Raw genomic sequence first — 19,869 nt, 5'->3', positions numbered from 1 at the left:
TTAAACTAGAAAATTAAGTTTGCCTTCATGATCTTCTTGGCTTGCTGAAAATGATTCTTCCTTGATATATAATGTAACATATCCATATACTTTAATACTACTTTTAATATATACAGTTCAACCATATATTATTTTTGGACTTACTATGACTCTAATACTACTTTTAGTGGTTCCACTAAGTTTTACTGAGTGGTCTAGCTAAGTTGTGCCTAATCTCACCTATGCACTACATTGAAACACAATCTATAGGCAATGGAACATTTAATAACCCCACAAGTAGCTGGTTCACTTCACATAATATGAGTTGCCAAGTCTCGTTTTTTCTTTTTTTTTTTTTTTTTTTTTTTTTTTTTGCTCGAAGAATGAGTTGTTAAGTCTCCAAGATATTGAACTAAGGCAAATGAACGATTTTAATTTCTAAGATATGATTTTATTTTATTTTTTGAACCACTAGAGTCTGAGTGACTGTCTCATTGGTACGAGATCATGTGGCAGCCCTGATGGTTAACATCCCAATATATGCTTATGAGCTGGTTCCAACTCATTGGTACAAGGCACGTGAACGATAAGTGTAGCATATCAAGTCTCTCTCATCTTTCTGTGGTAGGTAGGAAAGTGAAATGATAAATTTATCCCAAAAAAAAAAAAAAAAGAGTAAAACGATTATTTCTTAAAGCCATTGAATTGGATAATTCTCCGATATGTGGATTTTTTATTATTATTGTCTAACTTTCAAAGTTTTGAATTGAATGATGATGTAAAATTATTTTTGAATTTAAATGAATTTTATTTATAGTTTAATATATTATTTAAATTATTTAAACTATTAAGATATTTTAAAATGAATTGAAGAATAATTTTATAAAAAATTTATTAGAAAATTATAATAAGAAATTGATTTCCATTAAATTACATGTGTTTAATATACATATTTATTGTGATTATATAATTTAATAATTTGAAATAATTAAATCCACTTCAATTGAGGACATTTTCACTTAAGTCGGACAGGAAGAACATTTGGTCGTGTTGGTAAAGCAAATGTTAAAATCAAAAAAGACTGCAAGCAAAATTCAAATCAGTAGTCAATTAAGTTTCAATTTATTTTCTACCTTTTTTCTCCAAGCAGCAATATAAGAAAAACCAAGAGAAAAAAACACAATCCAAAAAAACTGTTTTCTGTTTTCTGTTTTCTGTTTTTGAAACATTGTTTTTAGAAATGAAAACAGAAAACTGTTTTCTCTTGTTTTATGAAAACAAAGAGCGTTTGGCCATTGATTTTTGAAAACAGTTTTCAATATCAAAAAACAGAAAATATGTTTGGTTACATGTTTTTAAACAGTTTTTTGTTTTTATTTTTATTTATTTATTTTTTTTGGGTTACATACAAGGTTTTTATTTATTTTTCTTTCATACAAAGAACCTTATATATAATATATGTAGCTATAATATATTTATATATATTTACATAATATTAATTCATTTCCATATTAATGAATTATATACATATATAATATAAAATATATATTGAAATCTAATAAAACTTTTTTTTTCCATTGAATTTTTTTGTCTATTATTATATAATAAAACATAGTTGATAGTATATAATAAAATAATTGTTGCTAATAGGAAATTAAATTTTATAAGTCTAATATAAAATCTCCAACTATAAATATCCATTAAATTACTAATTTTACATATGAATAACATAGTCATGCCACATTACTTGTGAAAGCTGATTGCGATAAGCTGCCATAGCTGTTGCTGCTTCGTCTGACAAATCTATACTATTGTTTGATCCACTTGTACTAGCTTCTTCATCTTCAATCTCTTGTTCTTCTTCTTCCCATTGTGTAAACATAACATCATTTTGTGCCGACTTTCGAATGAAATTATGTAGTGTACAACAAGCTATAACTATAACAACAAGCCATAGAGTTGAATCATCACCACCATCATTTTCCATAGTTGACATCGCACAAATATACTACAGAAAAAACAAACAGCAGAATTGAAGCAATCATCATCAACATTTCTAGGAATTTAAAAGTTTCAACGAAGGGAATCATCATAGAAAGTGAGAGAGACAAATTTCATGCTGACACAAAGATAAAACAATCAATGAAAAGGCAAGAAAAATAATCAACGTGAATAATATATATATATATATATATTTCATCCAAATAATAATATATATATATATATATATATATCTAAAGAAACCCACCAAAAGAAATTTCCACCTACATATATATTTATATACATGTAATTTCCATCTCTATATAGATATATATATATACATGTAGAACTTGGACAAAATCCATAAAAGCACACGGTTCCATATGCTTTGTTTTCTTTTTTTTTTTATATATATATAAACATGTGAAAAGGTATCCACATGTCTTTTATTTAGCCACACAAAATTTTTCTTGGCTCCATGCATATATATATATATATATATACATACACATGTCAAAACATCCCATCCTTTATCTTTTTTTCTTTTGTTTGTATATGTATGTATGTGTACACGGTTTCATGTAAACATAAAAGGTGTCCACATGTCTCTCTATTAGGCCACACTTGCACTTATAACAAATCTGTAAAAAAATTAAAGAGAATAATCCATAATTATCCCCATGAAAAGGAAAATTCAATGCGTGTGTAGGTAGGTAGGACCATAAAGATAATGATTTGTCTATTCCAAGCAGCCAAACAAACAACAATCCGAATAACTTTTGTAGAACAAAAAACAAAATAATAATAAGAATCATTTAAAATTATCGACATCTTTTCCAGTGGTGAGAGAGAAGGAAATAATTATGCAGCTTGAAAAGATAAATCACTATTGACTATATTGACTGTGTATTCGATGTGTATTTATCACAGTTCGATCAAAAAACTCTCTCTCTCTCTCTCTCTCTAAATCATAATTAGTAGTGATCGGCAGAAAGAAAAATGTCGAGAGTCTGTTTGTTGCTGTTTTTGTGCTAAATACCAGCGTTGGGGTCTTAGCGGTTGAGGCTTTTAGCAGACAAGATTTCCCTACTGGCTTTCTCTTTGGCGCTGGAACCTCAGCTAATCAGCTTTCTCATATATATCATTTTAAATATATGCATTTTTTTTTTAAAAAATCTCATGATAAGAGCTGGACTATATATATATATATATAAATACATACATGCAAGAAGCCATAGAAGTAATTAATGATGTTTATGTTAAAGATATTATTCCATGGAAGGTGGAAGGAGCAGCAAACGAAGATGGGAGGACTCCCAGCATTTGGGATAGTTCTTTTGCTCCTAGTGGTAAGTCATTTCTTCTTTATGAGCAGAGCAGCCTGCCAGTTTATATATAAATTGATTGTAAAGAAAATTAATTTGTTAAAAGAAACTATTAAGATTTAATTATCAACTGGTCCTGTATTTTGGTTCACTACTTTAACTAAGTGGAAGAGTGTTGCAGACCCAAAGCTTTAGGCGTCCTTGTCTCACAGCAAAAAAAGAAAATACCCACACACTTATGTATAGCTTTTTACCCAGATCACCAAAAAAGCAAAGGCATAGAAAAGGGAAATTCAATATGGCAAAAAAAATTCAGTCAGGACTTATTGAAGGACTAATTAACCCTACCAATTTTTTTTTTCACTCTCTTTAATGCTGCAGCCGTATTTGGACAACCTTACAAAAGGATCCATCAAATAATCATCTTGGGTGTCCTCTACTACAAAAATGGAGAAGAGCTGGAAACTAGCTTTACTCCTCCTGCATATATTTCTAAAAGACTCTGCTCTTCATAAGTCCAGAACCAGAAACTGAGCCAACCTCTTCATCATCATCATCAACATCTCCATGAGAAAAAGAGAGTTTTACCAAAAACCGCTATCGTAAAAGAGGTGGGTGAAGTGAAATAGCTGTATTATTAACTAATAGCAATTATTATTCAGAACTTCCTAATTTAATTTCTTTGATGGAATTGGATCATTATTGTCCCGACTGAATTTTTTTTGCCATATCGTGGAATTGGTATGAGCAATTAAACCCAAGAAAAATTCATAATCAATAATAAGCAATTAAACCCAAATCTAAAACAATTACAAACACAATTTATCAACAGAGAATCCAACCAGTATTGAAAGATTTGAGAAGAGAGGAAACCTGATCGGTGAACTTCAGCAGAGATCGGTGAACTTCAGCAGAGATCTTTTTTTGTTGAAGGCACGGCTGACTATTCGAGATCTGTTCGATGAAGATTAGCTGGTGTGCGTGGGTCGACGAGCGGTGAACGTTTCGCAAGCCAGTGAAGGGGCTGGTCGAGCGACGAAGGTGAGAGACAAGAGAGGCCAAGGTGAAAGAACAGGTGGAAACATCTTTTTGATGTTTTCCCAATTTTGTTTTTTTTTTTAACTTGTTTTCAGAACTTGTTTTTAGAAACAAATGGCCAAACAAGTATAAAATTGTTTTGGAAATAAATTTCTGTTTTCAAGAACAAAAAACTGTTCTGAAAACAGCTGGCCAAACAGGCCCTAAAGTTCTCGTTTTCAATCAGCGTGACACTATTAGAACTTTGATATTTTATCATTTTTTAATCTTATGTCGCGAATATTTTTCCAACAGATGAAAAAAAAAAATTATATATATATATATATATATATATATTTGAATTATATATATATTTTTTTGGCTATGCCCCCAGGCATTCCCGACCGGCCCTAAGACTCGACCCAGCGTCCACAGGCCGGGGCTGTGGGAAGTGGGGAAGAACTTCTATGAGCACAAGGGCAAATTTATTGCCAAGTCTGTCCAGGTGGCAGAGGCACACATGTCAACGTTGTAGTTATTAGCAAGTGGTCAGGGAGGTAGCTGTGGCAATAAATTTGCTTGTCATAAATTCGATGGTCCAGCCTTTCATTTTCGTAGTACTGCTTCCAACACATAGCAATTATTATTCATCAATTCTTCAACCACCCCAAACACATTTTGTTGTTTTTTTCTGCTTATAAATCTTATCAAATGTATGGGATTTTTTCTTCTTTCCACGTTTAATTTTTTTAAGAAACATTTATCAGACATTTTCCTAAAAATAATTCACAAATTTAATATATATATATATATATAACTCATTGTTGATTCATAGTGATTTTTTTGGCTTTAAAACGAAGTCTCTCATGGTTTTGTGATTGTTTCAACTAGGTAAGAAATAGAATTTTTCAATCCCATAAAGTCTTTCGTTGATCTGTTTATTAGATCCATAGTGTAATAATTTTTTAGACAAAAAAAAAATAGAAAAAGAAAAACAGATCTCTGTGATCTACATTTTATATATATATTACACAAATAGTCTGAAAAGAATGGCATGAAAATAATTTAATAATTTAAATGAAGTTTTTATAAAAAAAGAAAAAAAAAAAGAAAAAGCAAATTCATTAAAATTTGTCCATTGTTTGACAGATTTTTGTTATTAATAATATTGCCAGTGCTACACGTGGTTGTGTTTTTCAAACATTATTTCCTTAAAATAAATTATACACGTTATGCATGCAACCTCATGTTAATTATATTTTATAAAGCCGAATCAAAATAAATAAATAACAAAACTATGCCGTAATAACATCTCAACAAAAAACTTAGTAGAATTTAAATTTAATATTCCTCATTTCCATATATATATATATATATATTTTTTTTTTGTTGGGAAATGACAAATTGTCAAATCTACTTAATTGCCATCAATGGTTGTCAGTTCTCACATGCAGGCAAGAGTAAAGGTGGAGCTACTTTTTTTTTTTTTTTTTTTGTTTTTGGGGTTTGGGATGCATGCTTACCACGAACACCAATTTTATACAAACAACTCACGTGGTCATGTCGAACGGAATCAAAACAATTTTGCATCACTCACTCATCAAGGTTTTTCTTTTGATAAAAAAATTAATAATATATAATTATGTGAAAATATTTTATTACACAACATTGTACATGACACGGTGATTGATAGCCTTTTTAATTTATGGTTGAAATATTTTGAAAGCCTATGCCAAAATATACCACGTTCGATTAGGGATGGATATGAATTGAGTTTCAAATCAAATTATAAATGATTTTGTTTTGTTTAGATTGATTAATTAGTTTGAAATGTAGTAGTCTATAAATATATAATATAAATTAAAAATCTTCTAAATATAAAATATAAAAAATAAATTATAGTTATCTAAATATAAAATACAATTAAAATAATTCAACATAGAATAAAATATAAAATTACAATCTATAATATTTAGCAGTTATCATTAATATTAAAAGAAAAAATACTCTTCAATGCAAAGTAAAAAAGAAAATATATCAACTGATACAAATCATGTATTTTGCGAAGTAGCAAACATTAATAATCATTATATTATTTGAAAATTGTGGATATATTAAAAAAATATTCAAAATTAATATTAAAAATGAAAAAAATAGAAAATATATAATTTTTTAATTATATAATATATTATTTAGGTTTGGTTGTATTAGATTAATGGATTGAATTAGACTGACTTTTATTTTCAATCAAATAATTTATGATATTTTAAATTCAATTCAATCTAATTTATATAAAAATTAAATTCAAATTATTAAAAATAAATTGAATTTGTTAGTTTAAATGATTTAGATTGGATTTTGTCCATCACTGCATCCAAAATGATAAAAGAATATTTTTGTATAATTATATTATTTAATTAAAATTATATAAATATTTTTTTGGTAAAAACTAATGTAAAAATTATATTGTTATACATAGACACGCATCTCTCCTCCTTTTCTTTTTTTTTTTTTTTTTTTTAAGGTTTTCTTAATTGTATTTATTTTATATTGTCTTATTTTTTTGGTGAATTGTTTTATATATTATCTTATTGTTGGCAATCAATGCACACATATGCATGATTGAGCATTGTACATTTTTGGAAAAAAATAATATACCCCATGGTACCAGACTAGTCAGAAAGAAACAAATGGATTTTATAATTAAATACGATAATCCTTGGGTAGTGTGACTGGGCCCCCAGGCTCCCCCACCCTCTTTTTTTTTTTTTTTTTTTTTTTTGAAGGTTTTCTTAATTGTATTTATTTTATATTGTCTTATTTTTTTGGTGAATTGTTTTATATATTGTCTTATTGTTGGCAATCGATGCACACATATGCATGGTTGAGCATTGTCCAGTTTTTGGAAAAATATAATATACCCCATCGGACCAGACTAGTCAGAAAGAAACAAATGGATTTTATAATTAAATACGAAAATCCTTGGTAACTTACACTAGCTAGCAGCCAGACGAATATATCACTAAAAATAAATAAATAAATAAAATAAAAGCCTTTTTTATAATTGACAATAGTGAAAGTTTTTAATTATTATTATTATTTTTTTTCCGGGTAGTGTGGCTGGGCCCCCAGGCTCCCCCCCAACCCAAAGACTCGATCCCGAGCACACACAGGCTGCTTGCTTAAAAAAATTTCAAAAATAAATTGAGAGAGAAGATGTTAGGAAGAGCAAAACCCAAAGATATTTTTTATTATGATCTCAGATCTAAAATCTGACTTTGGGTCCTCAATCCGGTTCTACATAAACAGAGAGAGAGTTGAGAAACGCAAAACCCAAAAACAGACACAGTATTAGCCATGGAGGTTCCAGAGCTTGAGCCTTCAAAAATAGTAGTGACAGTTTTGTTGTTGTGGGTTTTGAGCTTGGTGGTAAGAGTGTGTAATGCTCTGTTTGTGAAGCCCAGAAGACTGAGAGAAATAATGAAAAAACAAGGCATAAAAGGCCCTCCAACAACTTTTTTGCTTGGTAATTTGGGTGATATGAATAAAGCACAAGCTAAACTCCAAAAGCCACCTCCTGGAGAGAAAGGGATTGTACACAATGTTCCTGCTATTGTTTTTCCTACTTTCCCTCCATGGACTAAACAATATGGCAAGTTTTTAATTTATTATTATATTGTATATGATTGCTTTATTTTATATTAAAGAGTGTGTTTTGGTTTTCAATTTTTTTATTTTTTGCAATTAATTTAGTTATAGGCTTTAGAAAACAGTTTGAAATTGTTTTTAATTTTATATTTTATGGTATGCTTTACTTTTTTATTAGCATGGAAGTAGTGCAGGATGTCTTAAGCTATTATGCGAAGAAAATGTCAACAATCTTATATTCGAAAAAGTAAATATTAAAAAAAATTGAAAACGGAAAAAAAATTTTTTTTTAAAAAAGCTAGGTTACCACCGTACCAAAATATTAGATTTGGTTGCTTTTGGTTTCAGCAAAATCTACTTCCTCAGAAAATTGCCCAAATCACCAAAACAAAAAAGAAAAAAAAAAGGAAAAAGAAAAATAAAAAGAAAAAACCTTTTTAAAGTTATTAGATGAGTCTACCTAGCCTAAAATACATGGAATGATAATTGTCCATATAATGTATGCAGGTCCAACATTCATGTTCTCAATAGGCAACATGGAATTTGTGCACATAAATGATCCAGAAATCGTAAAGGAAATCACTTTATGCACTTCCTTGGGCTTTGGAAAGCCATCCTTCCCACAGAAACTGTTTGATCCTTTGCTCGGCCGAGGTGTTGTCAACGCCAATGGATCTGAATGGTCTCAACAAAGAAAAATCCTTGCTCCTGAATTTTTTAACGAGAAGGTCAAGGTATATACATATCCATCAAATTTATTATTTTTTGACAAATTTAAAATAAATTCTACACCCATTTCATGTACCTATTCAGGAACCCAAATAATATTTTATTTTATTTCTATGAGAAAATATATATATATATATATATATATTTTGATGGATGTGGATAGTAGTAAATATAGGGTAGGTTATATGTTAATTTATCTTCTTCTTTTTTATTTATTTATTTGGAATTAATATTGTTATTATTCCTATTTGTGTATTATGGTTAAAGGGTATGACAAAGTTGATGGTTGAGTCGGCAAGCATAGTAGTGAATTTATTAGCTGCTGAGATTGAAAAAAATGGTGGAGTTGCTGATATTAACGTTGAGCATCATACCACAAAATTCGCCAGAGACGTAATTTCAAGACTTTGTTTTGGGAGCAATTACTCTGCTGGAGAAGAGATTTTCTCAAAGCTTAAAGTTCTTGGAGATATTACTTCTAAGATTGGCACAATCAATGCATTATTCCCTATCATGAAGTGAGAAATTCCACTCCTTTAACTTTATTACTATATAGTATATATTATCCAAATAAAATAGAATAACATTATTTGTGATCGCAAAACCATCACGAATAGAAGTCATATGGTATTTGACAATTTAAAAAGCAGTCCATAAAAGTTTCATTTTTTTAAATTAGAGTTTTAAAATTAAAATTTTATATATTATCAAATATTGTCAGTTAGCAATTACCATGTTGACAGTGGTCCATCATCACCAATAATGTCAAATAGCAATGCTTGATAAATATTTGTATCAAACAATTAGTTGTTGAAATTAATCTTATATGTTTTGAAATAAAATGCTAGTTAATTTTTATTGATTGTCTTTTGGCACTATAATTATATGTCAATTTGTTATACTAAATGATCAATTATGCATAATTTATACATGCAGATATGTTCCTACAAAGGACAATAGAGAATCAACAAGGTTAGAAAAGGAGATTCGAGCATTGGTTCTCAAAGTTGTGAAAGAAAAAAAACAAGTAGGAAATCAAAAGGATATACTGCAACTAATCTCTGAAGGTGCTAAAAATATTGGGTTAGACCAAGCTGCAGCGGATCGTTATATTGTGGACAATTGTAGGAATATATATGTGGCAGGTTATGAGACAACCGCTGCATCCGCAATGTGGACTTTAATGTTGTTGGCCATCAACCCAGAATGGCAAAGTAGAGTACGAGAGGAAGTTCAAGATATTTGTCAGGGACAAATGCCTGATGCCGACATGATTCGCAAGATGAAAGTTGTAAGTTTAGGAACTCATAATTAACTCTCTTTAATTTCCTTGGTTTTTCAATTTTGCCTTTCAAGCATATGAGTGTGCTGGTATTTTTAAAGTCTTTATAACAATACTGTTAGAGCTATCAAATTTGTTTATCAAATAATGTGGGATAAGTTTAGTGATTGGCAAAAAAACTAAATCTTAAGAGTCTAACCACCTTGTACTTTTGCATGCAGTTGACTATGGTAATCTATGAGTCTTTGCGTTTGTACCCTCCGGGACCCCTACTGTCGAGGGAGGCCTTAGAAGACCTAAAATTTGGGAACATTAAGATTCCAAAAGGGCTTAATGTTTGGACATTGTTCCTAACATTACACTATGACCAAGAAATTTGGGGACCAGATGCTCATGTTTTTAAGCCTGAGAGGTTTGCAAATGGCATTAGTGGCTCATGCAAGCATCCCCATGTGTATATGCCATTTGGTGCTGGTGCTCGTATATGTTTGGGACAACACTTTGCGATGGCTGAGCTTAGAATCCTGCTTTCTCTAATATTATCCAATTTCTCATTTTCTTTGTCACCCAAGTATAGGCATTCACCTATTCTGAAGGTCATCATTGAGCCTGAACATGGAGTGGACTTGATAATGAGGAAGCTTTAAGCTACCAAAACTGTTGACTTTGTTTCTTTCGCAATAAGAGATGGCTTCTCTTTCATTTTAAGATTTTCAGCTCAGGGCGTAGAAAAAGTATATTATATGCTTAGTTTTGTTTATTTTTTAATTTAGAGTAAAATACTTTTATTTTAGTAGTATATGAAACAAAAATTAAATTAAATTTGAGTATGGACAGCAAAAAAAGAAACAAAGAAAAAAAACTTTGTGCATTTCCTCTTTTGCTTCCATTTAATGCCAATGGTAAGCAACATTGCCTTTAAATCAAAATTCCATAATTTTAATAATAAACCTAAATTAGAAATTTTGTAAAACCAATACAATTGTAGATAAATAAAAACAAATATTAATAACAATAATAAAACAAGTCCAAGTGCAAAGGGGTAATTTTGAAAGGATAAAACAGGATAATATAAATGTGAAACATCTGCTAGCTACATTAGCATAGATCTTATTGTCTCCAACAACAAATGTATAATATATTCCTACCAAAACAAACTTTAAACTTCCACAATCACCCAATCAACAAAATTTTACTCGATCATTAGCCCCCCTCCCCCAAAAAAACAAAAAACAAAATTCGCTCTCTCTCATTCTTTCTATAGTCTTCTCTGTGAATCCGTGACTAAGCACTTATAACATATATGTTACAGGACTTTTGGGTTGGTAACATATAAAAATGTGCTCTCCCAATTTATGTTGGATGTCTAATATGTTTATGTAAATAAAATAAACACAGTATCATAAACATAAACGTACATAATTAAATTCCATTTGCTATTAACAATTAATTGTAAAAGTTTTAACTTGCAAATACATTTATTGATAAACTAAATCTGCAATCTGCAAAATAAAAACATCTAATAACAGTACCTATAATGAACATATTACTCTTTAACTCTTTTTTAACTAATCTGGATGGTCTATCAAAACTGTAATACAAATATGATGTATATTTTTCTCACTTGCACTAACAATAAAACCTTTGCCTTTTTTTTTTTTTAAATATTAAAGTTATATACAAATTATATGACTTATCCATTTATTTTAATGTATACTAAAATAATAATTTAATAATAATAATAATATTATTATTATTATTATTATTAATATGAATAAATCAAATAGGTTTATAAAGATAGTTATTCCTTCGATCTAATAGGTCAACCGGAATATTACAGAAAATATATGTCCAAAAATCCTACTGATTCAATAAATAAACTAATCCCATTAACTATACAAATGAGTTATATTTATATATATCTAACAAAATAAGCAATTATAATGTAATTTTTGATAATATTAAAGCACATTCTTCCGCAGCCGGTGCTGCTAACCGGCATTGCTGAAGAGGTTAAAAAAGTTAAAATAAAAAGAGAAGAAGATAGAGGCGGATGGCATTTTGGTAAAATTAATATTTAAGCGGAGACTGTATAAAGTTAACCTCGAGTACAAATAGAATTTATTCCCTAATCTAATGCAAAAGCCCATAACGATGCTAAGCCCCGTTCAGCTGGAGTCCACACCTTAAGCCCATTGCAACATAAATTACAGTAGTTTATTTATTCTCTCTCTCTCTCTCTCTCTATCTGTCTCTCTTTCTCTCTTTCTCTCTGCTTCGTCTTCAACCCTTGTTCAGTTTTTCCTGCACTGTTGGCTCTCTCTTTCTCTCACTCAATTTTCTCGCTACTAAAAAACCCAACCCGTATGTAATTAATCCTATATAACACTTTTTGGCGTTTGGGCATTCAGAGTTCGCCATTTTTATTGAGGCGAATAGCTTTTGGGGCCATAATTTTAAAGGTTAAGATTTTTTTTCTCTCTTGTTTCTTTCGTTTAAAAAAAGTTATTTTCACATATTGATAATCATAATATCTTTCTATTTTTATTTTTTATTTTTTGTTTCTTTTAATCTTTGATTCTTGATATATTTTTTTTCAAAAAAAAATTATCGTTTTCCAACAACATTTTGAGAGCTTAGTAAAAAAAAATAATAATAATAATAATTGTCAATTCTTATAGTTATTTATTTATTTATTTTTATTTTTTGGTGAATGTCAATTCTTATGATATACTTTCATAATATGCAGAAAAACATGAACTGGGTTGGATTAGATTTACATTTTGGCATTTTGCTACTGTGAAGTCCATATAATATGGATATTCTGAAAAGAAGTGAGGACTGTTTTCATGAGCGTTTACTGGTGGTGTAATGTTTGTTGTTGCATTTCCATGATTAATTTTGAGCTTCTTGTGTTGTTTTCATGAGTGATATTTTATACTACATTCAGTTTCTCATGGTGACTTTCAAATTACCAAACCGGTACTATAGATCATCAAAGGCTTGTGGTATTCTGACTTTTTCACATGGGAGATTGGTGATGCTTGTTTTTAGATATTTCTTTTCTTGTATTTCTTACTTTCAAATTTTAATGAAGGTATTGTTTTAATTCCTCCTTTTTTTTTTTTTTTCTTTTTTTTTCCTGGTTTAGAAGCTCTCCTTACAGTTTTGATCTTATTATAAGAGTTCTGTAAATAATTATTGTGGAAATTCATTTTTTTTTTTTTGGGAAATATTATAGCTTTCAATGATTGCTATTATTATCATTATTTATTTTTTTATCAAATAAATGCTCATAGTTTTATGATTCGAAGATAAGTGGTCATTGATATTTTTGTTGGATCCATTGGATCTCACCGTAAGTTTGTCAACGTTTATGTGAACACCATTTTGGATTAGGATCATCTCAGTTGAATATTTCCTGTTTTCCTATAGCTCTGTTTTTATGTCAATTGGCTGCCTGCCATCAGTTGTTTCGGATGCAGTTTCTAGTTGTTTTAGATTATAGTATAAACTTGAATTGTAACTTTAAAACCATTCAAACCTTGTAATCTTAAACTATGTCTCTGTGATTACTTATAGATTGGGTTTAGTTTTTATATGGATACTGTTAAGACAATAATCAACCACATAAACAATTATAAGACGAAGTTAATCTTGATAGTATTTCTGTCCCTCTCTATCAATTGTTCTCTCACTCACATTAACACAAAAATTTGGTTATTTGGTTGTTTTTTTCTTAGTCAAAAACTTATGAGCATTTGAGATTTCTAATTTATTTGAGTTTTTTGTTGCCTTTATTTAGGTTTATTTGTACCTTTGCGGTGAAGTCAAAAAAGCATTACATGACATTTTGGGGAAACAAAAAGTGTAATCATGTTTGCAACTATGATAAGGTACTGTGCAAAGAAACCAAAGCCAGCCATGAAGCCTATAGAGCTGAAAACCCCACCTGAGCAGACCCAGACCATCACTCGGGCTATTTTTGATATTGTGAAGGAGCATGGTCCTCTAACCATTGCAGAAACCTGGGATCATGTTAAGGTATTTGCTTCACTCCTTGGCTTCCAATCTCTAATGTTACTAAACAAATTAAACTATTTTAGGTTTTCTATATTTATGACTTCTGAGCTGAGGCACCTTTTGAGGTTGGTCTGGTCATCATCTGTTCACCTTAGGTGTGGCAATATGTTAGAATTATTAGATTCAAAAAGGATTTTTGGTATAGGGATTTTAGCTTTTGCATCTTCCTAGACTTGGATAATTGAGTTGTTGGACTTCATCAAGCAGAACACATCTTCTTTGTTGCATTAAATTGCTTATGGCATTTCATTACAGCATGAGAAAAAGTTATAGTTGTTCACATACTACATTTGCTATGCTTTTTTTTTTTTTTTTTTTTTTGGGAATTAAACTGCACATTGAAATTTCGCATCGAGTCTGAACATCGACTTTGTGTTTTAAACCTTTGCTTTTCTCTTTATCTTTAAAAATTGTTATGATTTTCCATTCTCCATTTTAAGCTCTATTGTACTAAATTTTGTGTTTGCGGGGACATTATTAGTTTAAATTATATATTTTGAAGGAAGATATGAGATTGATTGGTATAAAATTATGTGGTACTAGCTGATACTTGTGTGAATGATTTTGCAGGAAGTTGGTTTGAGAGGATTGACAAGCAAAAGGCACATGAAAATAGTGCTGAGATGGATGAGGGAGAGGCAGAAGCTGAGACTAATATGCAACCACGTAGGGCCTCACAAGCAGTTCTTGTACACAACTTGGTTTACAAAACCTAACATCGGTAACGTGAAGCAGGTTAAAGTAAATGAACTTAAAAAACCAAGGCACCCTTGAAAATTGCTGGGTTTACTAGCTAAGTACCTCTTTTTTTTTTTTTTTTTTTTCTTTTTTTGTAAAATTAAAAATGAGTCAGAAAGTAATTTGTAATTTTTGTTGTTGAGAATTTAATATAAGATAAGTGAATCCTTAAATTGGTAAGTAAAATCAAATGCAAACCAATAAAAAATTATCACAACATTTATTATTATCAATTGGTGAAACAAGTTTGTGCATTTGTACCTTTCTAGTGTTCTTGTTTTTGAAAAATGAAAAAATGTGCCAACCAGATTTCTCTCACCTTTTCGCCTCTCTGTTCTGTGTTGATTTTCTCAAACTCCATCCAAAACCTTATTAAAAGTTATAATTAGTATAATTTGATCTTGAATTGTATATGAAAGTTAGAAACGGTTAGAAACCCAAAAGGCTCTGGATATTTAATAAAGCTACTAAAATCTCTTCATCTTCAAACGTTATGGAGCTGGCCAGTTGAACTCTTCCTTATAAGCGTTATCTTATAAGTGTTATAGGAGCCAAATTGTTTATCAAAAACATTTATGAGATAATGTGGTATTGTAATTTATCAATATATTATGGATTAATATATTCATTAACATAAACATAAATAAATGAATTTTCGAATAGATAAATAAATTAATTAAATATTATCACGTTATTAACTGATATTAGACAAATTTAGTAAACAAATTAGTCACTGTAGTATTATTGTTATACAAAAACAATTTAGGGCATCAAATTTGTTCAAATTATGAATACCAAATGTCTAGATAGTTAATGATTAATAAATTAATAAAATAGAAAATCATGAAAATTGTATCATATATAATACTGAGCTTTACTATTGTGTCATCCGAGATTTTCTCCTTTCTTTGGGTATATCAATCAATGGGCAAAGCCTAATGCTATATAGGTTCTGTTGTTGGAGTAAAGGAAAATTTAATGGGAAGAAAAAAAAAAAAAATCGTTAGTTTTCCAATGGATTATGCATTCATACAGAGAATAGAGAGAGAGAGAGAGAGAGAGAGAGAGAGAGAAACAACACTTTTTAGACCCATTGCCAGTTTTCTCCATAATGGGTTGCTTTGAACAAAGTATTTGAATTGAAACAAAAGACTGAAAATTACTCTCTCTGAACACCTTATCTTTCACTTTATTTGTTTAACTTTTATTGTGCTAAGTGAAACTTATCTGATTTTTGTTGGAAAATTGAAGCTTAACTTTTTCTTATTCTAGGGTATAAGGATCCAAACTCGAAATCATTGTCCAAACAAACAATAAATTTAGCCCTTGTTTCATCAAGTAGATTTGTAGATCGCCAATGAAGTTGCACTCCTTTTGTGTTGTTGGGGATGTGGTGTTCTTCTTCTTGCAGGACCAATTAGACTTTTGTGATATTCCTTTTCCTTTCAATTCAATGGCCAACACTAATCCTGGAGTGTTCTGATAATTTTTTTGTTTCTCTTGTGATTATTGTCGTTGATATATTTTTGTTTCTCAGCAAAACAACAAATTTTAAGGATGCGGCCCCACAGATATTGTTTTAAACCATTATCGGAAAAAATTTAACCTCTCATAAGAATACACATTTCAGAGAGTTGTATTCAGAATAAACAAAGGGACAAAACAAATAGGGTACAAAAACACATGGCCAAGGCATCAAGGTGGAAAAAAGTAGGTACTTTAAAGAGTTGGTGCTTCACTACAGGCAAGTTCCTCGGTAAAGAATGGATAATCTGGTAAAAAAGTTGGATACTATTAACAGTAAAAGTGACTATTAACAGTAAAAGTGACTCCACTCCAAAGAGAAAAGTACCCACATTCTAAAACCTTTAGCTGTCAGAAGAAAAAATTTGGAAATATGTTTTATTTTGTTTATTTTTTTGTGCTTTGTTAAAAGCAGGATACCTTATAATGTTTACCAAGCAATATAAAAAAAGTGTTACAAGATTACTTTGTTACCAACCAAAGAGCACAGAGGAAGCAATTGTATGATTTTACATTATTCCTTCTACTGTCTTACAATTCAATAGAAGAAAAGAGGGAGGTTTACATCACATAACAGAACGTAGCATCAACCAGAAAAGTAATGCAAAATGACTTCTTTTTTTGTTTTTTTTTTTTTTTGGGGGGGAATAGTAATACATAATGTTTAGCAAGTTCATATAAAGAACATCCATTTTTTCATGAATAACTTGAAAAACAAGAAATAACAAAACAACCCAGAAAATAATTTTATTGAATTCCAATGTGTATATCAAAATTCTGTAAAAGAAAATTAATTAACCTACAAAAATTGAACAAGCTTATGCTTGAATTTAGCTCACCGCAGCAAACCAATGAACGAGTGATTTTAGTTCACGGTGAATTTCTTCCATTATGTAAAAATCAGCCATGCTCTTTCAACAGTTATTCCAATTTATTTGAATGTAGGGCAAATGATGTTTCTATAGACCATATCCAACTTCTACATGTTTAGTTTAGTTTCTGGCAACTCTGGTTCGGGAAAGTCTCCAAGATGTCATAGTGACCATACCCATAAAAGAGAAGATTAATTGGATCCTCTTCAACCTTTCGATACTCTTCACCATACTTTGCTATGTTTACCAAACCACCTGTTCTATCTCTCATGAAGACCGATATCGGTGTCCTGCATTGCAAAACGGATGGCATCAGAAATAAATCTGAGGCAGATGATCAAATTAATAAGAGTAATGGAACTCAGCAACCAGTATAATAGTATTGGTTCCTACGATGCTGATGGCAATTAATGTGGAAATTTAATTCAATACAATTCAAGGAAAGTAAGCCACCTACAACTTAAAGAGTTCAACATCAGGATTAGATAAAAAAATATGATCCTATAATCCTAACAAATTAGGAAACATTTACCGAACAAATTCGTCCCCAGAGTATGCACAATTAGACCATAATGTTAATGAAATTTCCAAGAGACACTATAAAAGAAAAGTCTAGAACTCACTTCAGAACATGAGACGCCATGATCAACTCAGGTTCTCCACCCCAAACATAAGGTTCTTGAATTCTCTTAATATAAGCATCAAAATCCCCTTCAATGTACCTAAACATATCATACGAAAATGGCTCAGTTTCTGCACATGAATAAAACCAAATTCTTCATTCACAATCCCCAACAATCAGAAAGCTTACCACTCGCTTTCCTCCCGCCTCTTTAAAAGCTCATCTACAACCTACACACACCCCATAGTCAATTTAAATAATGATTGAGAATTTATTGTAATAGTAAAAATTTTAGAGTTCGAAACAGGAATTATAAATGATAGGGGTGTATGAATATAATATATATATATATATATATAAATGAAAGAAATTACTTGAGCTCTTAATTCATCAGCAAGTTGTCTCTGTCGATTCTCATCAGGAGCTTCTTTCCCATTCCTTAAGCAAGCCACATGAGCTATTGCTCTGAATAGGCATCGACCATCAGCTGCCACCCCTGTTTTGTTTTTTCCACTTCATATCTTATAATTTGCACTTTGAAAATAATTCTCCCACATAATTTCAACCAAAACAAACTTTAAAAATTGCAGCACTCCAAAAATTAACTAAAAAAAAAAAAAAAAGAAGAAAACTTGAATTCCTCATCTCTCTCTGCTGTATTTTGTAAGAAAACACAGAGACAAAACTTGAGCAAAAACAAAAGCCATGACCAATAAAGAAGAAGCACAAATAAGCATCCCAAATTTATTATTACCATTCGCTTCAAACTATATTAAATGCAATAGTAGCTCCTCAGTGTATTTCAATATTGAAATTATACCCAAAATATGTGTAGTTGTGTACCGTGTAACTTATTACAACCAAAAACTTAGAAACAATTTTAATTACCCAAAAAAAAAAAGTTGGTTTCAAAAGCAAATATTATTTTTAAAATTTGTATGCATGATAGAGATTTATTCTCCTCCAAAAATAAGATATGGTAACCATCTTAAAAATATACCAAACCAATACACAATCAAACCTATGCACCTATATATATATATATATATTCTCAAAACACCTAGATACACATATTATCAGATTTCATAAACAGGTTTTGATGATCAGAAAAACATACTATTCTAAATAAATTTTGATATTTTTATAAGAAAAAAAAAAAAAAACGAAGAAAACGAAAAAGCATAACAAGGAATTTCTTAGAAAAAAGCATATTATATATAAATTTGCGGAGCTTAGTGTAAAATGACCTGTAACCCTGTAACCAGAGGAGCTTTCGACAACTTCATCAGGAACGACGACGTTGGCCTTGTCGTCCGAAACGACCGGCTCGGAATTCGCGTCGAGCAAGTCGACAACCGGTGCGAGGCAAGCGCAGACTCCAAACAGAAGCCAGGCCGAGTCCGGCCTGTGAAGCCAACGTGCGGGTCTCGCATCCCACGCGGCGTTCCACGACCCCTCACCTTTCAGCTCGAACTGAACGCCCGGGCGCCTAACATCGCACCGCCGTCCGGCCGCCGGTAATATGGCATGCCATATCGAAGCAGCAGTGGCGGCGGCGCCACCGGCGCCGCCAAGCTGACAAGCACTGGAATGGTGGCGTGGACGGGTGAGGCGCGCGTAGCCACCGGCAAAGTCGGCGGATTGGATTGGCGCGTGGAGGAGGCGACTACTACTACTATGGTGGTGGTGGTGGTGGTGACCGGCCGAGCCGTGTACGAAGGAAGATAAGGAGGTGAGGATCCAAGGCTTGGGGCGTGCGCAAAGTACACCGAGCATCACCGGGTGCGATAATCGTTTTAGTCTGTGGCTATCGTACGCTGGAGCTTTATCCTACGCGCCCATTTATCACTGAAAAAAAAAATAGTTTTCCTTTTTGCTTTGCTTCCCTGTGACGGCGAAGCGTTTTAGGGAAGAGGGAGAGAGGCTCTGTGGGGTCCACAAGAAAAAAAAAAGGTCTAATTATTTATTTATTTTTTTATTTTTGGTAATAAGAAAATCGGGTATATGCTTTTAGAATATAATTTTTTTTGGGGTATTGATAAAGATTCGAGAGTTTTCCCATCTTTTTTT

General features: G+C 31.0%; 3 protein-coding genes and 2 long non-coding RNA genes across 6 annotated transcripts; 3 read left to right on the top strand and 2 right to left on the bottom strand.

Moving 5' to 3' along the window:
• Positions 1 to 1,616: 1,616 nt before the first annotated feature.
• LOC125421693 (uncharacterized) lies at positions 1,617 to 5,516 on the bottom strand. Its single transcript, XR_007240004.2, has 2 exons — positions 4,158 to 5,516; positions 1,617 to 1,987 (listed from the first exon to the last, which is right to left on the bottom strand). It is a non-coding gene; the product is annotated as an uncharacterized LOC125421693 (long non-coding RNA).
• LOC112490915 (uncharacterized) lies at positions 2,241 to 4,588 on the top strand. Its single transcript, XR_003055114.3, has 3 exons — positions 2,241 to 3,308; positions 3,666 to 3,895; positions 4,117 to 4,588. It is a non-coding gene; the product is annotated as an uncharacterized LOC112490915 (long non-coding RNA).
• Positions 5,517 to 7,439: 1,923 nt separating the features above from the next.
• On the top strand, positions 7,440 to 10,668 carry LOC107413181 (cytochrome P450 714B3). The gene is made up of 5 exons (XM_016021061.4): positions 7,440 to 7,953; positions 8,457 to 8,683; positions 8,946 to 9,196; positions 9,615 to 9,969; positions 10,182 to 10,668. Exons 1-5 carry the CDS (start codon positions 7,659 to 7,661, stop codon positions 10,605 to 10,607), a joined length of 1,554 nt encoding a protein of 517 aa, XP_015876547.4. The 5' UTR covers positions 7,440 to 7,658; the 3' UTR covers positions 10,608 to 10,668.
• A 1,532-nt stretch (positions 10,669 to 12,200) lies between these two features.
• Positions 12,201 to 15,010, top strand: LOC107413182 (uncharacterized). 2 transcript variants are annotated; one of them, XM_025071425.3, is made up of 4 exons: positions 12,201 to 12,422; positions 12,710 to 12,794; positions 13,766 to 14,004; positions 14,614 to 15,010. In XM_025071425.3, the coding sequence occupies exons 3-4, from the start codon at positions 13,837 to 13,839 to the stop codon at positions 14,815 to 14,817; spliced, it is 372 nt and encodes a 123-aa protein (XP_024927193.2). In that variant the 5' UTR covers positions 12,201 to 12,422; positions 12,710 to 12,794; positions 13,766 to 13,836; the 3' UTR covers positions 14,818 to 15,010. The 2 variants fall into 2 exon arrangements, with proteins under 2 accessions (XP_024927193.2, XP_024927192.2); XM_025071424.3 differs by lacking the exon at positions 12,710 to 12,794 and having other exon boundaries at positions 12,203 to 12,422.
• A 2,017-nt stretch (positions 15,011 to 17,027) lies between these two features.
• LOC107413195 (uncharacterized) lies at positions 17,028 to 19,768 on the bottom strand. The gene is made up of 5 exons (XM_016021081.4): positions 19,047 to 19,768; positions 18,174 to 18,295; positions 17,989 to 18,029; positions 17,801 to 17,899; positions 17,028 to 17,467 (listed from the first exon to the last, which is right to left on the bottom strand). The coding sequence occupies exons 1-5, from the start codon at positions 19,573 to 19,575 to the stop codon at positions 17,293 to 17,295; spliced, it is 966 nt and encodes a 321-aa protein (XP_015876567.2). The 5' UTR covers positions 19,576 to 19,768; the 3' UTR covers positions 17,028 to 17,292.
• Positions 19,769 to 19,869: the final 101 nt, after the last annotated feature.

This window comes from Ziziphus jujuba, chromosome 8, assembly GCF_031755915.1.
Source record: "Ziziphus jujuba cultivar Dongzao chromosome 8, ASM3175591v1".
In the NCBI taxonomy this organism is placed as follows: Eukaryota; Viridiplantae; Streptophyta; class Magnoliopsida; order Rosales; family Rhamnaceae; genus Ziziphus; species Ziziphus jujuba.
Note: the sequence above shows the minus strand (reverse complement) of the source record. Positions and strands in the feature narration are given on the sequence as shown.

What these genes read in the sequence shown, in the direction of transcription:
- LOC107413182 (XM_025071425.3), top strand. Translation starts at nt 13,837, where the DNA reads ATGTTTGCAACTATGATAAGGTACTGTGCAAAGAAACCAAAGCCAGCC. An exon ending in AAACCTGGGATCATGTTAAG is followed by an intron (nt 14,005 to 14,613) that starts GTATTTGCTTCA and finishes ATGATTTTGCAG; the next exon opens with GAAGTTGGTTTGAGAGGATT.
- LOC107413195 (XM_016021081.4), bottom strand. Translation starts at nt 19,575, where the DNA reads ATGCTCGGTGTACTTTGCGCACGCCCCAAGCCTTGGATCCTCACCTCC. An exon ending in CTCTGGTTACAGGGTTACAG is followed by an intron (nt 18,296 to 19,046) that starts GTCATTTTACAC and finishes AAAACAAAACAG; the next exon opens with GGGTGGCAGCTGATGGTCGA. An exon ending in ATGGCGTCTCATGTTCTGAA is followed by an intron (nt 17,468 to 17,800) that starts GTGAGTTCTAGA and finishes TTTGCAATGCAG; the next exon opens with GACACCGATATCGGTCTTCA.
- LOC107413181 (XM_016021061.4), top strand. Translation starts at nt 7,659, where the DNA reads ATGGAGGTTCCAGAGCTTGAGCCTTCAAAAATAGTAGTGACAGTTTTG. An exon ending in TCCATGGACTAAACAATATG is followed by an intron (nt 7,954 to 8,456) that starts GCAAGTTTTTAA and finishes TAATGTATGCAG; the next exon opens with GTCCAACATTCATGTTCTCA. An exon ending in TTTTTAACGAGAAGGTCAAG is followed by an intron (nt 8,684 to 8,945) that starts GTATATACATAT and finishes TTATGGTTAAAG; the next exon opens with GGTATGACAAAGTTGATGGT.